Source organism: Tinamus guttatus, unplaced genomic scaffold (assembly GCF_059628265.1).
Source record: "Tinamus guttatus ecotype Peru unplaced genomic scaffold, ASM5962826v1 Tinamus_guttatus_pri_ptg000018l, whole genome shotgun sequence".
Lineage (NCBI taxonomy): Eukaryota > Metazoa > Chordata > Aves > Tinamiformes > Tinamidae > Tinamus > Tinamus guttatus.
The window spans coordinates 902396-929199 of record NW_028288552.1 but is presented as its reverse complement, the minus strand read 5'-3'; the positions used below and the strand labels follow the sequence as shown (position 1 = coordinate 929199).

General features: G+C 40.5%; 1 protein-coding gene across 2 annotated transcripts in view; it reads right to left on the bottom strand.

Moving 5' to 3' along the window:
- ST7 (suppression of tumorigenicity 7) overlaps positions 1 to 26804 on the bottom strand; it is a 145379-nt gene that overhangs the window by 1816 nt on the left and 116759 nt on the right. For both annotated transcript variants that reach the window (XM_088523668.1, XM_088523673.1), the window contains exons 10-14: positions 24327 to 24399; positions 22665 to 22767; positions 12207 to 12357; positions 5627 to 5719; positions 2486 to 2625 (exon numbers count right to left, since the gene is read on the bottom strand). In XM_088523668.1, the coding sequence (XP_088379794.1) occupies positions 2486 to 2625; positions 5627 to 5719; positions 12207 to 12357; positions 22665 to 22767; positions 24327 to 24399 (560 nt within the window). The remainder of the gene's footprint in view (positions 1 to 2485; positions 2626 to 5626; positions 5720 to 12206; positions 12358 to 22664; positions 22768 to 24326; positions 24400 to 26804) is intronic.

Below are 26804 nucleotides of genomic sequence, written 5' to 3'. Positions count from 1 at the left end.
CGCTCCATATGTTGCCTACCTCAGGCTCTGCCGACATCCAGGCAGATGAAAGATCTCCCTGCACAAACCTGCTTGTTGAACTAAGACTCATCCATCATACAGGAAATATTGAAACAGACCATGTCAGTGATCTCAGGCACAGGAAGATAGGAAATAAATCAAAGAAAAATCTGTCCTAAGTTTCATTCATTTTAGTAACTTTTGGTGTAATTTAACTAGCAACTACACTTTCAGACACACATAACTGTTGACTTGATGAATTAAACACTTACTCCTTTGTTAATGTGTGTCCTTTTTTTTAAGGTATATTCTTACTGCTACCATGTTACAAAAACATCTATATTTTCTAAATAAATTTTAACAGTTTACAGAATATTGTTATATTTTTGCATGACAAAACAAAAAAAATTCTAACAAATTCTGTGCTGGCAATTCTATCTAAATCACTGCAATCAGAAATTGGTCCTGCTTATGTTCATACCCTGAGTGATCTCCAAAAGCCTTTTGTGGAAAGCCCAGCAAAATGTCTTAAGTGTCAGCCAGGGGAAGCTCTCCCTTAACCAAGGGAAAACACTGATATCTGTTCTCATTTTGGAGTTACTTTTACCCGGCCTGACAAATCAATCAAACAGAAGAACTGGATTATTCCAATTTCTGTGAGAGAGAGTCAGCTTTACTTGGAAACACAGGTAGAGTGTTATATAATTGGCTAGATGTGGCTGGGAGTATTTGCACTTCCCACTGAACTGGCAGGGCTCAGAATACGTTCTGGCTCTGAAAGACCACTGCTCTGATGAGGTTTGGCAAATTCCAGGGAATCTGCGCTGAACCTCCCAGAAAAGCAAAGTAATTTCAAATACCTTTAATCTCATGTAACACAGACAGCCCTGGGGGACTGTCACAGTGGCACAACCTGCCTCTGGCAACCTCACACGCACAGGGGTCCTCAGCATTCAAGGGCTTTTCCTGCCTTGAAGGGTCTTTTGCTGGCAGGATTGAGCACGTCTGTGGTCCGAGGCCACCCGTGGAGCTGAGGCCCGGGCTCACCTTGTGCTGCGATTCCGTAAGCGGCCTGTAATGGGAGGCCTGCAGGAACCACAGACTTCAAGGGTTCAAGGGCTGACATTTGTTAATCCGCCCTCCGGGAGACCCTGCAAGCTGCCAGTTTTCTCTGATGCTGCTAATTCACTGCCTGTAGAAGGAGCTCTAAGAACAAAACCTCGTTGTACTGCCAGCTTCAGATCTAGCCTTTGGTCTGCAGCAAGGCAGGTACAGGGGAGGACGGAGGGTCATCAACTGTGCCAGCATGAGGGAGCTGCAGGTTGCACTAGAAGAGCCCCCAAAGAAGGGTCATGCACTTCAAAGACTTAAAGAAAAAAAATCAGACAAGTTCTAACACTTTGCTATGATAGAAATAGTATCTTTTGCTATAGCTGATCTTATTTTCTGTTTTCTAGAGCTGATAAAACCAAGTTGTTGACACAAGAACTAGTGCGCTATCAGACTTCTAACTCTGAGCTGGTTGCGTGTTAGAAGACTTCGTTTCCTTCACAGGGAGTCCCTTGCCAACTGTAAAGGAGTTTGAGAAAATCCCTACATTCTGGATTTTGCCATAGCCTGTCAGCCTTGCCTCTTCCACCTCTCCTCCACAAGTCCAATAAAAAGCACTAAAGAAACTGAAATTAAAGCTGGAAGGCTTTTTTAGAAACAAAAGACCTCTCTCAGATACAAATATATTTGAGGAAAAAATACTGCTATAGAGGATATTCATCATTTCATGAATGAGGAGACCATTTTTTCATCACCCTAGGACTTTTCTAAGTGATATTTTCATATCCTAGAACACAGAAGCAGTGATGTTCTTGCTTTTGCAAAAAGGAAAGCAGGTTTTAGCACAACTGACGGCCCTTCTCCCTCCATCCTCCACTATTTAATCATCCTTGTTGGACTGGAAAAGCAGAATTAGCAGAGACCTCCCTAGAAGCAGCTAATAAACGTTATGAGGGAAATACTGAGGCAGTATCTTTCACAGTAGTTTGGGGAAAGAACACGGAAATTTGCCCTCATTAACACTGTACTCTGTTTCTGCTCATGCCAAGAGTTTCTCTTGCACTGTAAAACATGGCATAGTCATTGCTGCTCTGCGCTGAAAAGAGGGGTTCTGCAAACTCTTACTAGATTATTTCATTGGATTACCTATGGAAAAAATATTCCCTTCCCCCTTCACCCCACATCTTTCTTGGCAAAACCATGGGAGATCTAGCCCAACAAAAGAGCCAAATAAACTAGAGCAGACAGACAGCAGTGTTTTAGTGCTTAGCTCCCTTAATGGTTCTTCAATGTCCCTTGCTATTTTGATGTTTGATGTTTTTTTTTTTGTACTTCTGAATAAGTATATGAAAAGTTAAATACCAAGCAATATTCAGCTCAGCTCGGCTACATTTATGTCTTTGTTTACCAAAGAGCAGTAGCAGGGAATACTCACAGCCTTTGCGAAGACCCCCATAAGCTCTGGGAACTGATGTGTCAGGAGGGCTAGCATTGCTGTGAAAGAGCATAGCCCAGCAGTGAACAGGATGAAGAAGGGAAGTTCCTTCTTGGGGTAAACTGAAACTTCATGAAATGCTGTGGAAAAAGAAGAGGGGGAAGGGAGTGCATTGCATTTAAAAAAAGAACATTCATACCTGCTTGAAAATGTTTTTGAAGAAAGAAACACAGAAACACATAGAAGACCTGAATCACCTAAGGCTAATGTTATTGCTGTGTCAGGTATCTCACTGCCAGCTTATTCTGATCTGAACTTCTCACTTTTGTCTTCCTCTGGTCCAACCTACATGCTACCCACATGCCTTCCCTGTGTCAGCCCTAGCTATACTGCAGCTTGCAACAACCAACTCCCCCAGATAAACCTACAAATAAAATGCCCAGTGTTTACATGGGTTAGTGAGCAGCTACATGGCTGCACGTTTGCTAATGCTGCCATAGAGAGGTGGCAGAGGCGAGGAGGGGAAGCAGCAGGGAAAGCAGCCTTCCAGCAGAAACATGCCTGTAGACTGGCTTAAGGTGGCTGTAGAACCATAGCGTTAGTACCAGGAAATTCTAGGAATTGATTCTGCAGAACTGAGAAAACTCACCCCAAAAGCACATAAACTTGTGCTTTAGATTCTACAATTTCAGAGCTCCCTGCATATTTATAATGATCTTTAATTAATAACGTTTTAAAAGTTGAAATTGAAATAAATAAATAAATAAATAATAAAGAAACTAATAAATAATTTTTCAAGGCGTTTATATAAACCAAGGAGGGTATGGAAAGATCATTCGCTCTGGTGGTCTGGAGGAAACAAAATCAAGGCAGCTAAAAGGGTCAAAAGAAGATGATGAAGATTTAATTGGAAGAAAATATCCCTTGCACTTTTATGGTGACCCAGAGTCAAGGTGAAAATTTTTCTGGGTTAGTAAAAGTTCTGGGCAACACTTGTCATCTGTTTCATTTATTTAGTCCATGGTCTGAAGCTACAGTCAAGATAAATGCAGACTCTGAAACATTTTTTATGATTCAAGACCAGTCTTAATGCTAAATTTAAGCTTCCCGTATACTCAAACCTGTGCAATCTCTATATACAAATACTATTCTTCCATTTTGCCTGCTTTCTCTGCTCCAGTGAACAGGTCTCATCTGATCATACCCACAGATAACATAAGCCCAGGGTAATCCAGCAGAACACCTGGCAAGACAATATTCATGACTGCATTCATCCTGAGAACAGCGGTTTCCAAAATAAACAGTAAGAATTTATAACTGTTTAAAACAAAATATTAAGAACAAAAAATAAATATAATTTTGGTCCTGTGAATTAGTTCAGTTTAAAGAATGCTAAAAAGAAAAAAACCCAACTTGCTACTTCTGCTTGAAAGTAAATCTAGAGTTTGGGAAATGCTAAGATTTCTGGCATGCAGTTGGTTGCACTCGCGTTTGACAAACGCCCCAACCCATTGTTCTGGTTTCTTATCCAGTCACGGCAAAGGTTTGTGATTGATATTTTTAATTAGGGCGGCCTACGAGAGCGCAGCACTCTGACCTCACTGCAGCTGACTCTCCGTTTGAGCCCGTGCTATTAGAGGGTGCAGACAGGTATGCAAAACCCGGCATGCGACCTCTTTCTGTCACAGTACGTTAAACCCTTCCCTCCTCAAACCCAAGAGATTTTGCGGTGAAAGGCATTTTCCATAACAGCCAGAGCAAGCCATGACTATCTACATATGCTGTTAAAGAGTCCCTTGCTTCCAACATTTGACAAGAACAATTAGTTTTGCATCTAGAAAGGAGAGAGCTGAACTGTTCTGCATGACTTTGTCATGCCTAAATCTCCTGACACTCCACCCTCCCCAGCTCAGTATCCCTCTGAGTAAAGCAGGGAGAGCACTCTAGGAGGTGTTGTTATAATTAGAGTGATTTTAATGGGGTGGGGGGATGCTGTGAGTTGCCAAGGATTTCCGTGTAATATCGGGGAGAATGCACTGTGAAAGAGAGCCTCACAATGCGCGGATTTTTCCTGTATTATTCTCACCTAATGTTTACCCACATAGACTTATTAAAAGCAGCAACACATTTTTTAGCCCAGCCTCACGAAGTCATGAATGAAAGACTACGAGGGCTGTAAATACAAGCAAACTCTGCATTCACAGCAGAAGCAGCCTGAGTTTGACTTTTTTCCAGATTCCAGATACAGGTTTCTCTTCACTGCCTTTTCAGAACAGAGAGGGTTAGTGGGGGAACCCACTTGATCGCCCTGTGTTTTTTTTCTCTAGCCTGACCCTGCAAGTCCCTCCAATATGTGTGTGCCTCCACATGTGCTCACAGTGACTTCAGTGAGCAACCCCGTGGGAGGGAAGCGTGGGTGTTTGCAAGACTGGCTGCTTTGCTCTTCCTCTGCCCTCTTCTGCTGCAACCATCTCATCTGCTTCCACCGTGAGCCTCCCGAGCGCTGGATCTGCCTCGTTGTCTGGGGCTTGCAAACGCTGGGGACACTGTTGGCACTTTGCTAAGACAAACTACAAACAGGTATGATAAATGACTGAGGTAGTTTCACATCAATCTTTCCATAATAGCACACACATCGCTACATGAAGAAAGGCCTCTCTTGCTACTTAGGGCTGCTTCTCAGGAAATGTCAGAGTAACTTGGCACAACATCTGTGCTAAGGATCCAGCAGTCTCGTACAGGCTTGATCTTGCTGTGGAATTTAAATAGCTGGTTTGTCTAAGTAAGAATGACAAGGCTGGGCAACTGTGCTTTTGCTTTGATGGGATGTTATCCTAGATAAAGGATCAGACAAGCTTCCACTGTCTTGGCAGGAGCGAAGCAGCAAAATCTAACAGATTTATACTCCCTCAGTAATCTCTCTCTCTTCCCACACTGTTGACAGCAATAAAGACAGCTAATCGTTATGAACTATGGTTGGAACGGCCTTTAAACAAGCAAGTGAGCTCCAGAGACTCACTGTCAAGTGATTATGCTCTAATCCAGTGTACCCAATTTAACAGGCATCAGTGGAGACCAACATTGCAAGCCTGCAGTAAATGATTATTTTATGTCAGCGTTAAAGAAATGAATTGAACGTACATGGTAGTAGCTCTCTATCTGCAGTTTCTGTACAAATAGGGTAAGGGTAGAAAAGATGTCCTTTTTCCAGGGGATAGGGGATCATTCTGAAAGCTGAAAAGAAAAACAACATAGAATATAAGTTACTGTGAGGGTGGCAGCTATTGGAAACACTTAACCGTATTTACACTTTTGAAAAAGACACTTAGGCAAAGCACTAATATCAGAATATTTAGTTGTAAATGGTTAGGATGTAAGATACGTAATTAAACACCAAAATCCAAATCTACACTTTAATCTAGAAAGTGCTTATGTTTACATTTATTCTTGGGAATAGGTTCACAAGTGTCAAGTGAGAGCCCTTTACAGGCGCATACAGAAATGCCGGAGCTCAGTCCACTTACATCAGGTCGTCAAGTTTGCACTTTTTGCCTTAGACTTTTAGGCTGAAGAATTTTTAGTTTTCACGAAAACAAAAGCTACATCTGATGTTATAGGTGTAGCCTAAAAATATGACCAGCCCAGCTTGTATATTTGGGCCAATGCTTGTAAACTGCATTGAACATTATGGAAATTTTACATGGAGAAAGATACTAAGCCCAGTGAATCACCCTTCTCACTCCAGCACTCCAGGTAACATTGTGTGAGTCAGCACAAAGAACTAGTTCTCCAACACAGTCGTGTTTTCGTTTTATATTTGGCAATCAAAGATTAATAATGAGTTATTAAAACCAGGTTCCTGTAATGCATTCTTTGAAAATGCAGCAGATCAAGTCAGGTTTCTGATATAAATCTTCAGGTCATGGATTAAATAATAGGTAATCTTATGCATTTTTTTCCAAATATATGTAATATTTAAATTGAAAATAATAACAGAGAGGGAGGGAAATGGATTACTGCATCTGGGCTCTGATGATGTCATAGGCCATCTGAGTTATGCTTCTATGGTTTATGGAAACATCAGAATACCTGACTGAATTATAGCTTTGCAATCAATGCATCGTTTTCCATTATCCTATATATTATTCTCCCTGTTAAAATGTCATCAACATGTTATCCTCACTATTTCTATGAACATCAGTCACTGAAGCAATATTTTCCTTAACAGATGTCCTAGAAACGCTGTATACTTTAAATATTGGGTACAGACCACCCCCACATGACAATACTTTATTATCTTCTGCTCACAAGGCAATTGAGGAATTGTTTTAAAAAACACTATTCAAACACAATTCTCAATTATACACATTGCTAACACAGCAGTCTTGTGCCATTATATGAGTTTATTTTTAATTTCTATTTTTAAAGCAATAAAGAAAGCAGAAATCTTCCAAGTAGAACAAAAATATGGCAGTGTTCAGCTAACACAGGGTATTCTCATAATTCATTACTATTTTAAAGCAAAAACATTACGTATTTAAACTGAGTATGTGGAATGCTGCTATCTGCACTACAGGTGTACTGTTCTAAGGTAAACTGTCTTTTCAAAGTGTATATAAATCACTATGACCTCTGCATAAGGGAAGAACCTCTTTTGGAGTCTGTTGAGGTAAATGTTATCAATTTTTTTCACAGGCAGTAGTAATTTCTTAAACTGAGATAGAAATAATAAAACATTCTATGCCTTGGATCTTCAGAAATGAAAGATTGATAGTTCTAAGTGCTTATGTGAAGAAAAACTACCAATGTTAGTTTCCCATAATGATTTTTATACAAGGCAATGTATTATATTATTGAAATCATCCAAGACCTTCCGTAAAAGAACCTAGAAACCTCAGTCCATCATATAGAGGAAAATATCCAGCACATTCCAGCATATATAGGAAATATTCCAGTATGATCTTCTTTAAAGGCATAACAAGTTCTCTATCAGGAAACAATGAACTGGAACCTGAACCACAAGAACAGTATCTATGAGAAATGTATTTTGAAGAATGTTATTTTCTCAAGATTGTCTTAACATATGGTTTATAAGCATGTCTCTTGTATATAGATAGCACAAAATACCATGCTTCCTACTTGCAAGATGCTTTATGGATATTTGATTGGTTATATTCTGCGTATGTTTTTACTGGTAGCACTGTCATGCTCATGGTTCTGAGCGCTAGGCCTAACACCATCCATCTGCCTCTTTATTCCCAGGTATAGGAATGCAGGAGCTTGACCCATAAGGACTAGAGAGGTTAGCAATGCCTTCCTGCTGGGACCTGATCATTTGCTGAAGGGACCAGGGAATATAAACGTCTGTAGGCCGCAGTCTCTGAAGTGTCCAGTCAGAAATCCTCCTCCTCCTCCTCTCTTCTGCAGACTAGAGTCAGTCTGAAGCAGTGAACATCTCATACTGCTGTCATCATAAAGTTGAGGAAACAGTCTGTGTTTTCCACTGGTTTCCTTCTAGTGCTATTTTCTCACCTCAGAGTCCATTCAAAGGTTTTAGTTAAGTGCACAGAGCAACTGATTTCACAAAACTGATTCACAAGCACTGTGCAGATGTCTCGATCCAAACTAGTTTTCTAAAGCAGGTCAGAGGAACCAGTTCCTATTGCCCTCTATTGACTATAATGGAGTCTATTGAAATAAAATGCAAACTGCACACTAAGCAAGAGGGCTACTGCTGTAAAGATATGTTTGTAGTCATTCTTAAAAAAATAAGTTTCTCTACTAGAAGATGACAGGTCACAGCGACGCTTCTGCTCGCCTTCTGGTCTGCAATCTTTCTCCAGGGCTCGGAAGATCAGAGAATACAAGTGGCTTCTCTTCCTTCTTACCTGGTACTTTAGCAGGATATTTATCAGCTGCTTGGAAGACCGAGCGAAAACAAGATACAAAGTGATCGCCCAGGATGATCCTTAGATCAGGCATGGCTCAGGGAGCCAAGAAAACAGAAATCTTGTTCTGATGCTAACTAGAGAAATTTCATGGAGTTGTTTTATCTCTACAAGCCTCAGTTAGATGCTCCCCGATAAAGGTATAGCAGTATTTCTTAGGGCTGCCATTAGGCCTAATGAAATGCCTATACTTATTAAGAGATTGGAAATTACTACAGCAATGCTCAGGTCAGTACTCAGCAAAAAGGCATCAGAGCTTTCAGACCCCTGTTTGTTCCCTAAGACACAGTCATGTCGTTGCCAGGGACACTATCTGCCAGCCTTCAAGGACCCTCCACTTCCTAAAGTTTAGTAAAGCTACCTGGGCTTCAAAACTTCTGCAACATTAAATCCCTCTTCTTCATAGTGCCCCCAAAAGCCAAGTTCAAGGTCAGTAATTTAAGCCTTGTATAATCAGCAACAAACCAAGTGTTTGTAACAAAAGTGTGTGTGGAGGGATGTTCAATGCTCATTATTTCAAAATCACTAACACAAGTTTCTCCTTCAGACTTGGCTTAATACTAGTATTTACACAGACAGGCAACCTCTTCTGTCTCACCCTAAATCACAGTAAGATAAATATTCTATAAAAGCCCTGAAAGGGACAGTTAGGGTGCTGCTTTTATAAAACAAATAAAAAAGTGGTTGAACAGATTGTGCCGAATAGTACACCAGTTCATGTTTGTGTAGGTGCTCTTGTGCCTCACCCTTACAGCGTTAGCTGATCTTGTGTTACAGAAAGCAGGGCAGGTAGCAGAGTTCACCACTCAACCCCGTGCTGGTGAGAGGTACCCTAACATTTTCATCTTCATGCGAATGATGGGAAACATATGATACAATATTAGAAATTAAGGTAGTGATGAACAAGCACAGCAGACTCTTTCAAACTTGGCTGTGCTTGAAACTACGGACTTTCCCTACAAAGCAACTGGATCCAACCTTACAGAGCAACATTTCACATTGCGTCACTTGGGCTCCTGACTTGTGCCATGAACTGGGCTTTGACTGAGAGAAACAAGAGAGAGCAGGAAACAACCAACATTCCAGTTTGATGATGGTCACTATTTTTATAACCCCACTTTTCTCAATTGTTGAATACAATTTTGGAAAAACTCTAAGTGTTTCAGAGTTAAAAAAATACCACAAGGACATTTCTGCATAAATTCTTTTAGCGACTGCCTTAATTAGGAGTGACCTTATTCTCCTCGGAAGCATTCACGATGTACCCCCAAGTGATTTCTTACTGAAATACAGTACTTAATGCTGCCCAATTCCCACAAGGTTGGAATTGAATAGTATACATACGCACGTATTAACTTCCCATATACAAACTGCTAAAGGGAGACCTGTGGATATTTCAAGCACACTAACAGTATACTAAATTACAAGTACAAAAATACCTGGAAAGAAAATGAGACCAACTGACCACATATTGTAGACTGCTGGTAAGAACTGGAATTTAGTTAAATTTACTTAAATTTATTTCCTCTGCCATTTTTCAACTGAGTTTAACTTGGACAGAGTTGGGCAGAAATGTTAAGGAAACTTTTTGCAAGTAAAGGACATAAGAGCAATATCAGTAGTTTGACACATCCATAAAGAATTACCCACACTGAGATATGGACTGAAAGTTCAGATTACTGAGCTAAATCCTGGTGAGCCTATTCAAATACACAGTTGCCTTCATATGTGAGGAAAATCTGAACAAAATGCCTGGGGCCTGGTGCACTGTTCATCTCTCTCTGAAATCACTGTGCAAAACAAACTATGGATTTTTATTTAGGGGCAATGCAGCGATCGTCCCTTACACCTTCACAGGCCTACATACAAATATGAATTAATAAAGGACACATGCAAATGGCTGTGAAAGTAACACAGACAGGAATCATTATTAAAATAATTACCGATAGGGCAATGGCCTAAAGTTGCATTATGGGAGGTTCAGGTTAGATATTATGAAAAATTTCTACATAGAAAGAGTGGTGAAGCATTGGAACAGGCTGCCCAGGGAAATGGTGGAGTCACCGCCCCTGGCAGTGCTTAAGAAACTTGTAGATGAGGCGCTTAGGGACATGGTTTAGCAGTCAGGGTGCTGAAGGGTTGGACTTGACCTTGGAAGTCTTTTCCAACCATACTTATTCTATGATTCTATGAATGTAGTTAGATGGGGATGCCATACACTGTCTTCAGGCACAGAAGACTAGATACCCAGTTTGATAGTGAGACTGCAGGCCAGCTGGGGTCTGCCAAAAACTAATCTGTAAATGGGCCCTTGAGAATTTCCCAGCCTGACAAAGCAAAAGATATATTCGGGATTCCTTGCAAATTACTGCTCCATAATGACGGGATAACGAGGCCTTATGCTAAAGGACTTTTACAAGCATCTGGAAGAGAAGAAATACTACAGAAAGGCAAAGCACTGAAATAAGCCACTGGTAAGAAGCTATGAGAAAGCAAATAATAGCCTGGGAAAACCTAGAGGAAAAGAACATGCGGGTAGAATGGAACAAAACAATGGAGCAGAGCAAATCCTCCATGGCAATGGCATGGGCTACTGAGCAGGACATTCAGTACACCTAGGAAAAACAGCCATTGCTTCTTCTGGATGCCCACGCTGCCAATTAGGCAAGTTCAGCCATTTAACACAGTGACTGGCACAGTAAGCCAAGGGACTTTCACAAATAAGTGCATTTCTGTAGGAAATACTGTGCTCACCGACTTTATCTTTCCTAACAAGCTTAAATGGCAACAGCAAATGTATAAAAAATATAAAATACAGTATAAAATACTTCAAAAAAGTGGTAGAAAAAATGAACAAATGAGAAAGGTGAAGGAGAGCAGAAGAAAGCAGAGCTGAAAGAAAGGGAGCTGGATACTGATTAGAGAAATAAAAATATGTGCAGGCCACAATGGCTGGTTCTAAATGCTACTCCTTAATTTCCAGGAACTTGAACAATTTAGGAACAAAGTTAGGTCAGGTCACTCAGGGCCAGGGATGGAGGTCCTACAAACTCATGGCAAGTTGTTCCAGTGCCACTCATTGTGAAAACTGCTTTTTCTTATGCCTAGAAGGAATTTCTCTTTTGAACTTGCATCTGTTGCCCCTTTTCCTTCCACTGTGCACTTCGGAGGAGAGTCTGACTTCTTCTATGCAATCTCCCTACCAGGTGACTGAAGACAACAACTGTACCCCCTCTCCCTCCCTCCTGAAAGTCCTACCAGAAGAGAAGAATGGTTGAACAAGGTCAGCTCTCTCAGCCTCTTCTCACATACCACATATTCCAATCCTTAAGCATCCTAGCAGTTGTCTGTTGGACTTACTCCAGTTTATGAATAAAAATATCTTAAAAACATGTTTTGGTATATGATTTTAACTACATGTTAGTATTTATCTGCTTTCTAGGCACTTTTATAGTTTCCAATAACAAAGCATTCAAATAATGACAAGCAAAACTCTGCAATTCTGCCACGAGGGAGGTAAACTATTATCCTTTCATTCATGAGTAAGAAACAGAACACAAAGAAGATGCGAAATATTGTTCAATATCATGCTAGAAAACAGAACTCGGAACTTTGTAACTTTTTTTCCCATGAAATGAAGCCTGTAGTTTTGGTTTGCATTTCAAATATTTCACTACTAATGAGGGTATAGCTGACACCAAAACCTACTATTTTCTTGTGACATTCAGTGGAAATACACGATTAGCTCATTTGCAAGAAAGAGAATTACTTACTGCCTTCCCATGTACAGTGTAAGAGATTCAATGCCCCCTCTACTCTTTTCCAGTGTTGAAGGTGAAAGAAAGCATATGCTATTGCTTCACTGTCCCCTCTCTTCAGAATATGTTCAGGGGGCAGAATTAAGCTTTTCATTTCTAGTAGATACTGCAATAAAAAGAGCAAAAGATAATTATTTCAGAGGTAATAAAAAAATACAAAAAAAAGCTGCCTGCAATTCCATAATGCATACTGAAAGAAAGCTCTATGTCCCTGAAGTGCTTTCATTCTTAAGTGTTTCATCAAATGTGTAACATCATTAGCTGCACTTGAAGATAATTACTGAATTATTCCCAAAGACTAAGATATGCTGGCAGATGGTTAATGCTGTGCTCTTCAGCTGTACTAGAAGCACCAGGGAGAATTTCAAAATGAGATGTCTCTCTTGTCAAAGGGAAAGAAAAAAAAAAGGCTCAAAGCAGAAAGGAGAATCTAATTACAAGAGCTTTTTAATTAAAACTGTTTAAAACAAAACGAAGAAGGCGTTATGCAGCTTGATGCATATAGTCTTCCTATAAGAAAATATGCACACAGGTCACTTTACTGCAATACTATCAATTACTTACTAGGTATATAAGCATGCCAAGCCTGGCAGGCATCAAAATAGCTGCCACTGAGGTGTTTGTTTTGGGTTTTTTTAGAAGTTTTGCTACTTCTTAGCAAATGTTTTGTGTCCCATGCAACACCTAATTTTCAGAAAAAAAAATGTGATGTTTAAATTAACTTTTCAATAGTATGGAAATAGTATGAAAATGATAAGGACTACAGGCTAGGCCCCCAAGCAGTTCTCCCAGTAAGACACCCTCCATAGCAGAAGGCGAGTAAAAGCTCACTACTTGCTACAGCAGAAGACAGAGATCCTGAGCATCATCCAAGCAAGGGATCTCTCTTCGGTTTCCACACCGTGAGCTACACTGCTACCAATTCAACAAAAGTTCGTTACCTTATCACTGGTGTTACTTCATTTCAGTTTGTGCAGGGAAAAGATACAGACTTCCTTTTTGACATGCTTTGCAGGGAAAAGGAGGACAGAGAAATCACAGGCTGCTGAACCCATTGCTATTTGTTAGCTTTCCTTCACAAAGGGTAACATCTCCCACTTGCGCACTGACTTCCCTTCAACAGGATACAGAAAGGGTGCCTTTTTCTAGGATATCCAAGAGTAAATGTTCTCTCTGCTAAACAACTTAATGCAACAAGTAACAACAGGTTGACTATAACACAAGGACAATTTTGCCGGTTTGTGTTGGATAATTACAAGGGAGTGATTGCCGTGTCAGAAAGGAAGACTTTACATATAAGGGAGGATGATAAGATGTTTTTTTTAGCCACCGCGACAAAGGATAAGGCCCCAAAGCTGCCTGTATAGAAACCTACAATATTTAGTGACAGGCTGTTTGGAAGATTTAAAATGGAGTAAAGATGATAAAAGCACTGCAGGTCTTATAGAGGATGAGTTCTGTCATTAACCAATTTAAAGAAGACATGAAGGAAGTTCAGGTCAATCACCAGCCGAAAGACAGCAAGAACACTGTGCCTACCCACTGCTTTTGCTCTGGGCCCAAAGAACAAGGGCTGGAGAATCTAAGGACTGACAAGGTAGGCACTCACTAGAAGGCAACCTCACATCAAAGATGAAACAAGACTGTGGATGGCATTACCCTCCTCGCAGCTCCTGATGGATGCAGTTTTATGACTGCGAGGGAGGCTTACACACTGCTTCAGTGGTGCAAAGGACAGGAGAAAGCTGAAGTGGGAACGAGTCCAAGTTAATAAGGAAGAAGATGAGTAAAAAGAGGAGAACAAATAAACACATTTCAGCGAGGGAAGGAAGAGGACAGAGAACAATGAGAATTAAGTAACAAGGTACCATGAAGGGCACCTTGAAGTTTTTTCAGCCCTTTTTTGCTTACATTTTGCCTGAAGAAGCCTGGAAGGAGCTAGATAATCAGAGAAATAATTTGAAGAAACCAAGCTCAAAGCAGAAAACCAGCAACACTGGGCAACTGATAAGTAAATCAAAGAGGAAGGAGAAATCACACATATTTCTGATGCATATAACAGTATAAAAGGAAGGAAAGCTGAATTAGTAGCATGAATGCTCTGTGTGCAATATTTTCTCTATATTTTCTCTAACAGGTTTCAGAAACATCAGTTAGAGCTGTAGAGAAAAAGGATTAATGGAAGGAGCTACAATTTATTTGGCAGGGCAATATAAGGAGGAATTAAAATGGATGGAATCAAGAGCTGACAAGATGGAGGGAACAGCCAATTTTACAGAGAAATAAGGGAATATACCTGCATGAGCTGCAGGTCACTATTGTATTAATTCAGAATATAACTCTTATCTATGTATTTTTTGAAAAGGGGCGAAGATAAGTTCTCAATAATTCTATTAAAGGAGAAAAAAAACCCCAAATATTTTAAGGAAAAAAAAACAGTTAAGAATGTCCCATTTCTAGGAGTATTAAGACAAAAATGTGTTATATGTACTTATGTATTCCTTGTTTCCTGCTAATAATTAAAAAGAAATCAAGCGGAAATATCTAACAGTAGGATATATCTTGACATTTGCAAAAATAAATCTTAGTCCTCTCTTGTTTGTGATGATATCTACAACTACTTTTTCAGTCTCCATTTTTCTCAGTTTCAGGAATAAAAAGGTATTTGTAAAAGTTCCTCAAATAAAGACACTCTTCCCTTACTACTCTATCACATCTACTTTCCCAACAAAACTGGTTCTCTAATCTGGTGTGGTGATATTCAAGAAGGCCACACAAAGGCAACAGATGGGCTCGAGTCCCATTTAGGCCTCATAACAGTCTTTGTTCTCTTCTTCTTCATTTCTTCATTGTTCACTACTGGGCCTAGAGCTGCCAGCCAGTTTATTCTGAAGGCACTGCCAGTGGGAACGCTAATTTCACCCAGGCCTGCAGAGTCCCTGCCTGGAACGCTCTGCATGGCTCTCACCATGCACGCTCGGGAACAAAAAGATCACATTGCACAAGTACAGAAAACAGCTAATCAAAGAAACAGGGAGCCTGCTCTGTGGCAGGATGCTTGAGGGCCTCCATTTGTTTAAGATTTCTAAGCCCTAGTAATGTTTACCAAAAGGTACCTACACCTAGACAGTGCTTGATGATTATAATATGGAAAGAGAGACACGGCTGTCCATGAAAATTAGGCTTGTCTTGATATCACAGAGTATAATACCCACCCTTGTGCTGCTGTACATTCAAAGAGCCTGCAATGGCCCTTGGAGCTAGTCCCTCTTGGAGATTTGGCTGCAAGGCTTGGGGCCAGCTAGAGGCAGCGCAGCCAAGGTGTCTCCCTTGCTTTGGTTCCGGGGGGACTGGCTCAACAGACAGTGCTGGACCTGCTCAGAGGTGGATGACCCCTGCTCAGGGGAGCTTTTTTAAGATGAGATTCCACTGCGGGGGACCTGCCTCAAGGTCCAGCCCTGCTGCTGTGCAGCTGGTCTGTGCCCAGTCATGGGCCTCCTGATCCCCGACCTGTGGGCTGACTTCATAGTCTGACCTCAGCCCTCACACTGACCCACAAGCTCATTTCTCAGCCTGGCCTCTGCCCTGGCCTGCTTGTCTCACTCGGTAGCAGTGGTACAAGCCCTTCTTGACAAGGTCCCTACTATACCAGCTGAGAGGCCCCCTCCACGAAGCCACTGGCCCATGCGCTGTCTTGACAGAAAGCACTTCATGCTGCAGATGGTCAAAATGGCTTCTGGTCAATATGAAGTTTACAGCTGGATAAAGAATGGACATTCTCTTTTACAGTCACTCAGGGATTTCAAACCTTGGAGATGCACCCCAAATTGGGAGGAAGCTAAAGGTGGTCTGAGGGGCCGGTGCCACGTCTTCTAGGTGTCCCTGCCTGAGAAGGGGGATTGGACTAGATGATCTTTAGAGGTCCCTTCCAACCTTAACTATTCTGTGATTCTGTGATTCAGTCCAAGTTAGGCCCCCAACCAGAAGTGACGGGTTTCTCCATAACATGGAATGACTGCTGTCTATCCAGCTCCAGGAGGGAGCGGGAACACTGGAAGCTTTGTGAACTCTACACAGTTGTCTTGAAGCAACTGTCTCTGGTAGCCTACATCCAAGAAGTCCAAGGACATCAGGCATACAAAATCCGTATGGACCATATGGATTCAAGGACCAGAGAGTATTCAAGGCCGAGTCTAGTTGGAGGCCTGTAGCTAGCGGGGTACCCCAGGGGTCAGTCCTTGGCCCAGTCCTGTTCAATTTATTCATCAATGACCTGGATAAAGGCACGGAGCGTTCCCTCAGCAAGTTTGTTAATGACACAAAACTGGAAGGAGTAGCCGATACCCCAGAGGGCTGTGCTGCCATCCAGAGGGACCTGGACAGACTGGACAAATGGGCGGTGAAAAACCTCATGAAATTCAACAAGGCCAAGTGCAAGGTTCTGCACCTGGGAAGGAATAACCCCAGACACCAGTACCGGCTGGGGACTGACCTTCTCTGCAGAGAAGGACCTGGGCATCATGGTGGATGACAAGCTGAGCATGAGGGAGCAGTGTGTCCTCGTGGCCAAGAAGGCCAATGGGATCCTGGGCTGCGTTAAGAAGAGCATCTCCAGCAGGTCGAGGTGATCCTCTACTCAGCCCTGGTGAGGCCACATGTGGAGTATTGTGTCCAGTTCTGGGCTCCACAGTACAAGAGGGATGTGGAGCTGCTAGAGAGAGCCCAGTGCAGGGCTAAGAGAATGATCAGAAGCCTGGAACATCTGCCCTATGAGGAAAGACTGAGGGAGCTGGGCCTGTTCAGCCTGGAGAAGAGAAGGCTGAGAGGGGATCTGATCAGTGTCTATAAGTACCTCAAGGGAGGCAGTGAGGAGGATGGTGCTGGACTCTTTTCAGTGGTGGCCACTGACAGAACTGGAGGTAATGGCCACAAACTGAAGCATCAAAAGTTCCACAGGAACTTAATGAATTTTTTTTTAACAGTGAGGGTGACAGAGCACTGGAACAGACCGCCCAGAGAGGTGGTGGAGTCTCCTTCTCTGGAGATCTTCAAAACCCTCTTGGATGCAGTCTTGTGCCACGTGCTCTAGGTGACCCTGCGTCTGCAGGGGGGTTGGACTAGATGACCTCTAGAGGTCCCTTCCAACCTTAAGCATTCTGTGATTCTGTGATTCCCACCTAGGGTCACGAAGAAGGTTATTATGGAGACGAATGGCCAGAATAGCTGTAAGCAGCATAGGCTACTGACATGGGATGCTTGACAGGCAAGGCTGCAATTTGCTGCCTTTCTGGAAGATTTTTACTTATATCAACATTTCCCCTGAAACACTTTGGATGGAATAAACAGGTGAGAATCTGACTTGGGCCCAACAGTCCTGGCATCTATCACAACTGTGTTGACTCATGCACAGCCACATTATCACAGGAACAGAGCTGTAAGGAGAAACGCAGGATAATAATTTCAGAGCCCCTAAAAGCCCTCCCTGCATATGCTAAGTGTGACTGACTGACAGCTTAGCAGTTTGGACAGGCTGCAACATGGCTTGCACAGGAGAGCACGGGACTAACCCAGACACACAGGACTTTCTCCCTACAAGACGTCCACTCACTGCTTTAAAGCAGAGGAAAGTGAATCATTCGCAAAAGAGGGCAAACAAGTTGTCTGCCACTTGGCAAAATAATGTGTTATCTTTAGCAAAGGCATTAGAAATGGCAACATTATCATCTGGAACCATCATTTTAATTGAAAAAGGAATCAGTTCAGAGAAGAAAACCTAGAAGAACAACCTAGTCTTGATCAGCTTATGAGAAAACATTAAAGTTCTCCAATGATTTTTGTCTTCAAGACATGGTTTTACGAGCCTTTGTCTACTGCATTCTTTTGGATTTGGATTTTTGTGGTTGTCTTTTTGGTTTTCTGGACTCTCATTCCTCATCTCAGACATTTCCCTCTCAAAAAATTACCTTTTAGTAATTAAAAAAATACAAAAAAGGCAACAGCATTTTTCAGGTGTTTCCACAAAATGCTTTTGAGCCTGTTACCTGACACTGTAGTAAGAAAAATATGAACAAATGTATGAACGGCTATAGCCATTCTGTACACCTATAGGAATACACTTTTTAGTAAGTGTTTGGAGGGTGGTGGAAAAGTAGTGGAAACTATTTGCATTATTAGAATGCCAGTAGATGCAAACGGAACCTATTTTGTTAGGTGCTGTGCAAACATTTCCTGGTACACATGAAGTGCAGCACAGTGGAGCTTATATTTCTCTTATTTCCTTGAACTGATTGAAAACACGTAATTTATTTTATTGTATTGACAGCACTCTGGACACTAATTCTCCTCTGCTGGGAGCACTTTTAACATTCCCTATGCAATGTGCTACTTCAGTGCCTTTTTATAAAATATATCAACCTATCTGAGAAAGGTTTCCTTCCTTTCCTCAAAAGTGCAATTTGCCTCTGAAATTACAGCTCAGGCTGCAAATAAGCAAATAGTCACTCCTGCACCTGGAGCACCCCTCCAGACAAGAATATGAGAATTTTACACTATTTCAACAGGAACTCTCCTTCTCCCAGTGGACTGAACAGCACAAGTTAAAAACTTGGGATACCACATACACGAAGAAGGCACTTTTAGGTTACTTCACAAATTCTTGTTGAGTTGATGGTAATTTAGAAGTTTCATCATTTTGACAGAGAAACAACAAACAAATCTATGTCTCAGTGAACAGTTAAAAGCTCTCAAATATGTCTGGAATAGTTTCTCCATAATACCATCGTGTGTGCAGAAGAGATTCATTTCCCATCTGGTATATGAATTTGTTTGCATTATTTGTTTCTATTAGCAACTACAATTTACTAGAAACCACGCAAGCATTCGGATACAGCTCTACTCCCAAGAAATTAAAAGGAAGAAGAAAGGAAAGAAATGAGAAGGGATGAAAGCGAAAACAGGTAAAGAAAATACAAGCATTTAACTTAACAGTTGGTTGCATCCTTTAAAGAAACAGGATACATCCAAATCTGGGACTTGAAGAATATCAACATTGAAGTGGTCTGCCCCTAGACTTCAGCAGGTAGTCTCATTAGATCATCTCAAGCCCAGCTTGCAGAGCAAGCCCGTACAGCTATGTGCACCGTGCACTTCTGCGTTGCTTTTAACAATTAGATATATGGGCCTACATCTGTTTTCTCTCCCCTTTCACTTTACTGAATAGCTAAGGTCTTACAAACGACACAGGAGACAGGGCTTTTCAGGAGGAGTTTGAATGCAGGGAGGGAGCCTTGCAAATCAGTTTAGAAAGGGTGTTCCACAGTCAAGGAACATCCCAGAAACAGCTGTAGTATTTTATCAGCATTAGCTTGGGATAGCTGCATTACATATAAACTCCAAACACAACATATAATATTGATAGAGTCTTGCATTTTTTTCTTCCATAAACCTCATGAATTTATATACTCTCCATGACCTAGAAGGTACTGCACTCTTTTCTATATACACCCTTCTAGAATGATATTGGTATCCCAACTGCTTCAGTGATAGTTGTCAGAAATTGGCAATTTGTTTTTTAAACTCCTGAATTTCTGAGCAGCATGTTGTGGGACAGTGTCAGCAAGCTTCCTTGGGATCAACATGCTACAGTGCATGAAACTGCACTAAAACAAAGACAGACTATTCTCTAGAATCTCATTTAAACTGAGATTTTGAATAAAACTCAGCCACTTTACATGTTCACACCATAAAGAACATCAGTTTGATTTTTCATCCTATTAGTATACTTCCAGTTTTCTCTTCAATACTGTGGTTCCCTATTTTCAATCCTTCTCCTAGGAACTTTGCAAATGCTTTAAATAATTTGTCATCTTTATAATCTTTTTCCTCAGTGTGAAGAAGAGACACAGTGTTTAAATTCTAAGTAAGCTTTGAAGAACTATCATCAGTTTTGTGGTATTGTTAGATTTTTTTGTGATTCTGCTTGCTAGAACTTAAATCCATTTGAGAACAAATTGGATATGACTTCAAATATAATTGACCTGGAAATTGAGGTGTAATATCTATACTCTGCATAAAATTATAACCACAAATACATAATTGCCCCCTTAATATCCTTTGGCTATTAGAGGAAAGAACATGAGTCAGAAAATTAGCAATGCTCTCTATTAATCTGTGTTAGGCTACACTACTTTGTTTTGATATTAAAACTCCCCGAATCTGCTTCCTTTTCTACTTCATTATACTGATAATTGATATATCTCATAAAGGTTTTCAATTTAAAAAGTATTCTGAAAAACTGAGGGGAATCAACCACTTATGTGAACTGGACTGAAAAGGTCAGGAACTTACACATGGCAGAGGACTGGAGTTTCTTTAAATCAAAAGTTAAAACAATGACATGGAATTTGCATTTCACAGATGGGGCTATCTGTCAGAAAGGGAGATTCAGCCTTTTATTTAACAGTCACTGAAACAGAAATTGGGGAGCAAGCAGAGGATCATGAGAGATGGATAAAAAGACTGATCTGCAAGCAAAGCAGCATCTTTGAGCTCTGAGAGCGCAGAAGTTAACAGATAACTGCAGCTTAAAATAAATTAGATGTTGCAAAGGAAATAAAGGCCGATAAATATAAACAGAAAACAGAACAAGGGAAAAGGTGAAGACTTAGTCTCAGTTTCTTGATAATGTTGAACATGGGGACAACTAACTCAGGACAGTGAAAGAACTAGTCCTGGAAATAGCTAGGTTGGCACTAATGACTGAAAACAAAAATCTGGTTGGACTAGATATCTCCAGAGGTCCCTTCCAACCTCAACCATTGTGATTCTGTGCCAATGAAGTGATCCTGTACTGAGTAAAAGCTTATGTAATCAGGAGAGACACAATGTGTATTAATACAGACTCATTAGTGTGTAAACTATTAGAAAAGCTGTTGAAGGAGAGAATGATCAAAAGCATGCAGGTAAGTGAGGAAAATAGAACAGGACAGCTCATGCCAGGTAAAACTGATACCTTTGCTTTGCAAGATCATCCCCCACTTCTTTTTTTTCTTTTTACTTTTCTTTTTCTTTGGATTTAAAGACAGAAAGGATATAGTACTCTGTGTGGTCTTCAGTAGAAAGTTTGGATAGTTCCACCCAGAGCAGATAGAGAGGTAAACAGGCAGCCAGCAAGAAGAGAAGTATCAGTGATTGCACTGGGACAGGAACCCATGGGGATGGAGAACCAAACTGTGTTCAGTATCTTCTAACAGCTTGGTGCAAGAGTAGAGATGAGCTAAAGCTAAACGTTGTTGTCTACAACTCAACCATTTATTTGAAAATGGTTGCTCCTTTCCCAGTTATTGCAGAGAGAAGCACCTTGAAAGGAAAGTCTGTATAGAGGAGATGTCTAAGATAATTCCCTTTTTCTTCTGTACAGTTTTCTTTCCGCCCAACTTTCAGATAGTGAAACCACACTATTTAGTGGCTGGCATAAGAGGTATATTTTAGAGAGAAAATTAATTCCGGATACACATGGGGAAGAATTTTCTGCCACACATATGTACACATGGATAACGCATTTTTTTTTTCTTTTGGACCCACACTTGGTGTTCAAATGCAAGTGCTGTGCACAGACCCTGTTTAACAAATCTCAGCCTTCTGCCTCCCAGGGCAGGCTGCTGGCTTTCACAGTGCAATACTGGATCCCACATTAGATTTGGGGGCTGAGATACAGAGGCAGATCTCCAAGGGTGAAAAAGCATCTGCCCTTAATTTGTCTTTCTTGCAATAATGAGTAACAAGTGAGAAAATAATAGAATAGATTAGCCTTTAGTAGCCAGCCAGGAGGCAAGATTCTTATTGCTGTGATATTTATCTAGGGAAGGGGATTAGAGAATTAGAGCATATATCTTCTTTCATACTGAACTTTGTAGTTGCAGCGATTCTTCATCCATGAGCTTTAAGTTTTCAGAGCTTAATGACAGGGTGCTGCATAAGGAATTACTAATGCAATTTATATGAAGCATACCAGAGACTCCAAACTTAGGTTCTTCTGTGTAACATGTTGAAAAGACATTCTTATGCATGATCTTCAAAAACAAAGAAAATATGCTATTTTAAACTAGCTCTTTTATGGCTGTTGTGTGAAGAACAATCTGTCTCTATGTAGACTTCTATCCTTTAACATAGCATCTGGTGGTGCCTACTGCCCCAATCCAGCATATAATTGTTGCTCACAAGAGAAAACTAACTTCACCTAAATTTTCATGGTCCACAGTAAAAGACACTTAATGCGACACCCCAAATGAAAAAAAACACTCCCCATTGTTTGCTCCCATTTCCATAACAGCAGCTTGTTAATCTAACACAAAAACCAGGAGTCAGGTCCCCAGCAGTGCAGACCTGCAACAACAATATTTTCTTCATACTCACTTTTGGCACATGTGGATTAAATTCTACTGCTCTGTGGATAGCTTCTACTGCATTCATCTCTGCTGTACTCAGTCCTCGCCTTGAGGCAGCCTCTGGAGAAAATCTACAAAAGCAAAGACACAAACACATTAGGTCAGAAATGTTAACAAGTAAAGTCAGAAAAGGAATCTAGACCATGGGCCCATGTAACCAGACTGAGCCAATTTCCTATGCTCTCCAAACTTCCATAGTAAGTGGAAACTCTGAGTGACCTATTACGTCAAGGCCAATGAAAATCCCAGCAGAAGTGGAAAGCATGTTTGCATCTAATCATAGCAGGAAGTCAGTTCAAATAATCAGCACTGTCTCTGTCACTAATCTAAATTTGCTCTAGATATCTTTCTAGGGGGGCATATTCACAGCTGAAATTGCAGAAAAATGAAAAGCAAAAAAAAAAACAAAAAAAAAAGCCCAATGCCAAATAATTTTTGAAGAGTTTCTATTAAAAACAGATTTGGGAAGGTTTTAGGGAGGTTCCCAACCCAATGCCCCTGGGTCAGGTTGGGATGGACTCACGATGCAGCAGCAGTAGCAGGTGGTCTACTGGCCACAGCACCATTGAGGGTGGCATGCCCAAACTGTGGGCAAATCGTCTGCCCCAGTGAATGAAAAACCAGACCATGCAATCTCTTTCTCACCTCACACCCCACGGCTAACTCCAGAGCTGTACTTGGCAGGCAGACACCACAGGGAAAGCTGTGACAACCTTAGCCCTGCCCTCCCAAGCTGGAGTCGCTGTGTAGGGAGGAAAGATGTTGCAGTAGGTACTGGCGATCTACAGGACAAAAAGAATGAAAGAAAATTACTTAGATCTTGATGTGTACATACACTTTAAAAGCAAAAACTGTCAGGATGTCAGTTCAGAAAATGGCTTTCCACTCTCCTTGCTTTCCTACTTTAGGGAGGCATTCGACCCTCAGGCACACAGACACAACTCCTGCCTGGGATTTGTGTGAAGGCACCTGACAGCAGAATCTGGATCTGGATCTCTGTCTCACAAGAAGCTGAGCAACCTTTCAAAGTGGGTCAATGCTCTCAAGTGTACTGGCACCAAGTAGATGTGCTCAGCACCTTGGAAGGTTGAGACCCAAGAGAAAAAAACATAACAGGAATGAGCAGATACTTGTCTAAAAATCTGAGCATCGTCTACCTGTCAGAAACCCTGACATAGTAATGCTAAATCCACCTCCTGCTATTTAAGTAGATCAACAGTCTTCTAATAGCACTTGTACAACAACACTGCTACCACTGTGCGCACATTTATGTATTACCTTTTGGGGGTCAGTGTTACACAAAATGAAGATGTTCGGCCACACAGCACCTTTTAGTCGCATGTTCATTATACTACCTAGGAAGCCACTGCTCCCCAGATAGTATACACAAAACCAAAACAAGAACTGAATTTTTGCTATTTCTCTTCTTTTCTTCTTCTGTAATATTTGAAGTGCAATGTTCGGTCAATACAAGTTTTTCTTATATTTAAAAGTCATTTTGTGAATTTACTGCAGGACAGATTCTCCTGCTAACCAAGTAAATTGTCAGGGTGTGGGCTCAGCAGATCAGCTAAGAGAAATTTTCAGTTAAATTGGGATTCTTGCTGGATAGTGGTTCTTATGCACTTACTTGTCAGAGACAGCTCTGGCTTTGAGCAATGCAGCTGTGTAACATATTGTTGCTGATTTTGGTAAGCTTATATCTGTTGAGAAGAAGGAAAAAAAGTAAATATCTGAACCCTTAAAAGCCCGCAGAAAGAGAAATGTTTAACTGATACTTCAAAATGGTATACATTCATTAAAAAAAATCACAAAAAAATGGGATGCACAAAATTGTCAAGTAACCTGAGTGCACTCTGATCTTGGATTTGTAATGCCATGTCACGTGGATTTTAGATTTATATCCAGGTAGTGATCACTGAAACTGCTATTTAAGCAGCAACTGTGTTAATTAGGAAACTAATTCAAAGACTGATGCGACAGGGATATAATTAAAGAATTCATACGTGAATGCATAGATATCCTAGAAAATATAGTTCAGGAAATAAGAAATAGCTGAGGGCAATCTTATTTCTTTCACTGTTTTCACTCAGAAGTGGTTTAATATAAATACATGGCAGTTATACATGTTAAGACAGTTATTTAAGTAATAATAGATTTGACATGCAAGCAAATAACCAGCAAATTTATTGCAGTTAAAGATTAACTGTAAGATAATATGTTCTGCTTCTTAAGGGAATCTTAGACCAAAATATTCACTGGTCAGTCTCTGGTCCTTTTACGCTGTTCCAGAGACACAAACCAGCCATAAATCTGACTTAACCCGTTAGTTCAACTCTATCTATATTTGCTTTTTACCAACGGATTGGCACAAAATGTCCGAAGGGTAGAAATAAATGCTGCTTAACAGACTTTGGCAATAGATTTATTTCTACTATAATGTAGAAGAACTGATTTCCACATTAGTAATGCAGCAGGCACACATACATAATTTCTTAGACATTCTGACATTTAAAAGTTAAAGATAAGGTTTTCTTTCTTTTTTCCATGCAACTGTTAAGTGCTGGATTCTGCAAGCACTTTGACACACTGCCTGCTATGTGCCCATGAATAAGGGATAGAAAGATTATGCCCTTAGATATTGTTTTGATTTCCTATTGTAGTTCTTATCACCTACAATACAATTTGCATTCTGAATTCACTGCACTGGACTAGGCACTCTGACAGAGTGCTGGACGGTTAACTGCAATATTTTTCTAAGAAATTATTTGTCCCTGTGTTTGTCATTAAAAGCAATTAGGAATATGAACAGTGATGATTTACAGTATGTCTTGGAAACATTAGGGGTTAGGAGAATCTTGTGATGTACTGAACTGCCAGTGCCTTGCAAGACAGGACTCCTAGAAGGTGTTAAAGAGGACAAAAAAGTCATCTTAGGGGTCGTTTTTTCACTCGTTAACAACCAGCGTGCAAGCAGGTAGAACGTTGCCTGTCAGACAGACACGTTGCCAAAACGACTTAAGTACTTTAAAGCTACCTGTTAAATTCTCTCTCTCTTTTTTATTTAATAGACCTGTACTTCAAGTATGAGATGTAAAGATCTTGTTGCAGGCTGCCTATAATATATTCCAACTATAATGTCACCAGACTATATAATTGAAAAGACTGAAGTAATTAACTTCAATAGCATACAGGGCAGTCTGGGTGATAGATATCTTAATTACTACACTAATAGAAGCTACGGTAATATATCTGATAACACTTTAAATATTTTCTCCTCCTGTAATTTATAAGCACCTCTAATAACCCTATTTATAGCAGGTTCTTTAATAGCATAATTTAAAATCTATTCCTACCAAATACGTATTATCTTTCTCAGAACGTATCAGTCTCTGTCTTTTAGCACAAACTTTATTATATAATCATAAAGAGAGTGGAAATGTAATATCTTTCTGAATGGAAAAGAGAAAAACAAAAATAAACAAACAAAATAACCAGCAGTGACTTAAATGGTTTTCAATTAACCAAGAGTACATCATATTTTCCCCTTACTTGTAGAGGGATCTGGGTCACTGATCCAACAATGTCACTTGGGAAATATTTCCCATCCATCAATTCAAATCTAGCCCTGTATGAATGACTTCAGTTGGTTTAGGATCAGACCTTTACAAAACTGTTAGGAATGGCACAGAACAAGAGGTAGCTCTGTTACTTAAGAGCCTCTGAAATGTTTCCCCAGACAAACTCCACATAAAAAAGGGATTAATAAAAGGAATGTTTTCCCAGAGCTCTTTGAACAATTTAGTGAGTGACAGTACCACCTCACTTTTCAATGTCTTAAGAAGCTGAAAATTAGAAGGAATTAAGAGGTCAGCAGGATGTATCTGATGTAGCAGAATAAAATCAGTTATGCCAGTGAAAGCTGCCTGCACATTTTCAATGAGAGAAGCAGGGATGCCAGCAAAAGCTAGCATGACAGCAGGAAAATGGCAAGTCAGCCATTAATACATAATTTATGAGGATGAAACCATGAGAGCACTCAATACAAAAATCCCCAAACAACATGCAGAGTGGCTAATTTCTGGATCATTGATTTCTGAATTACTTA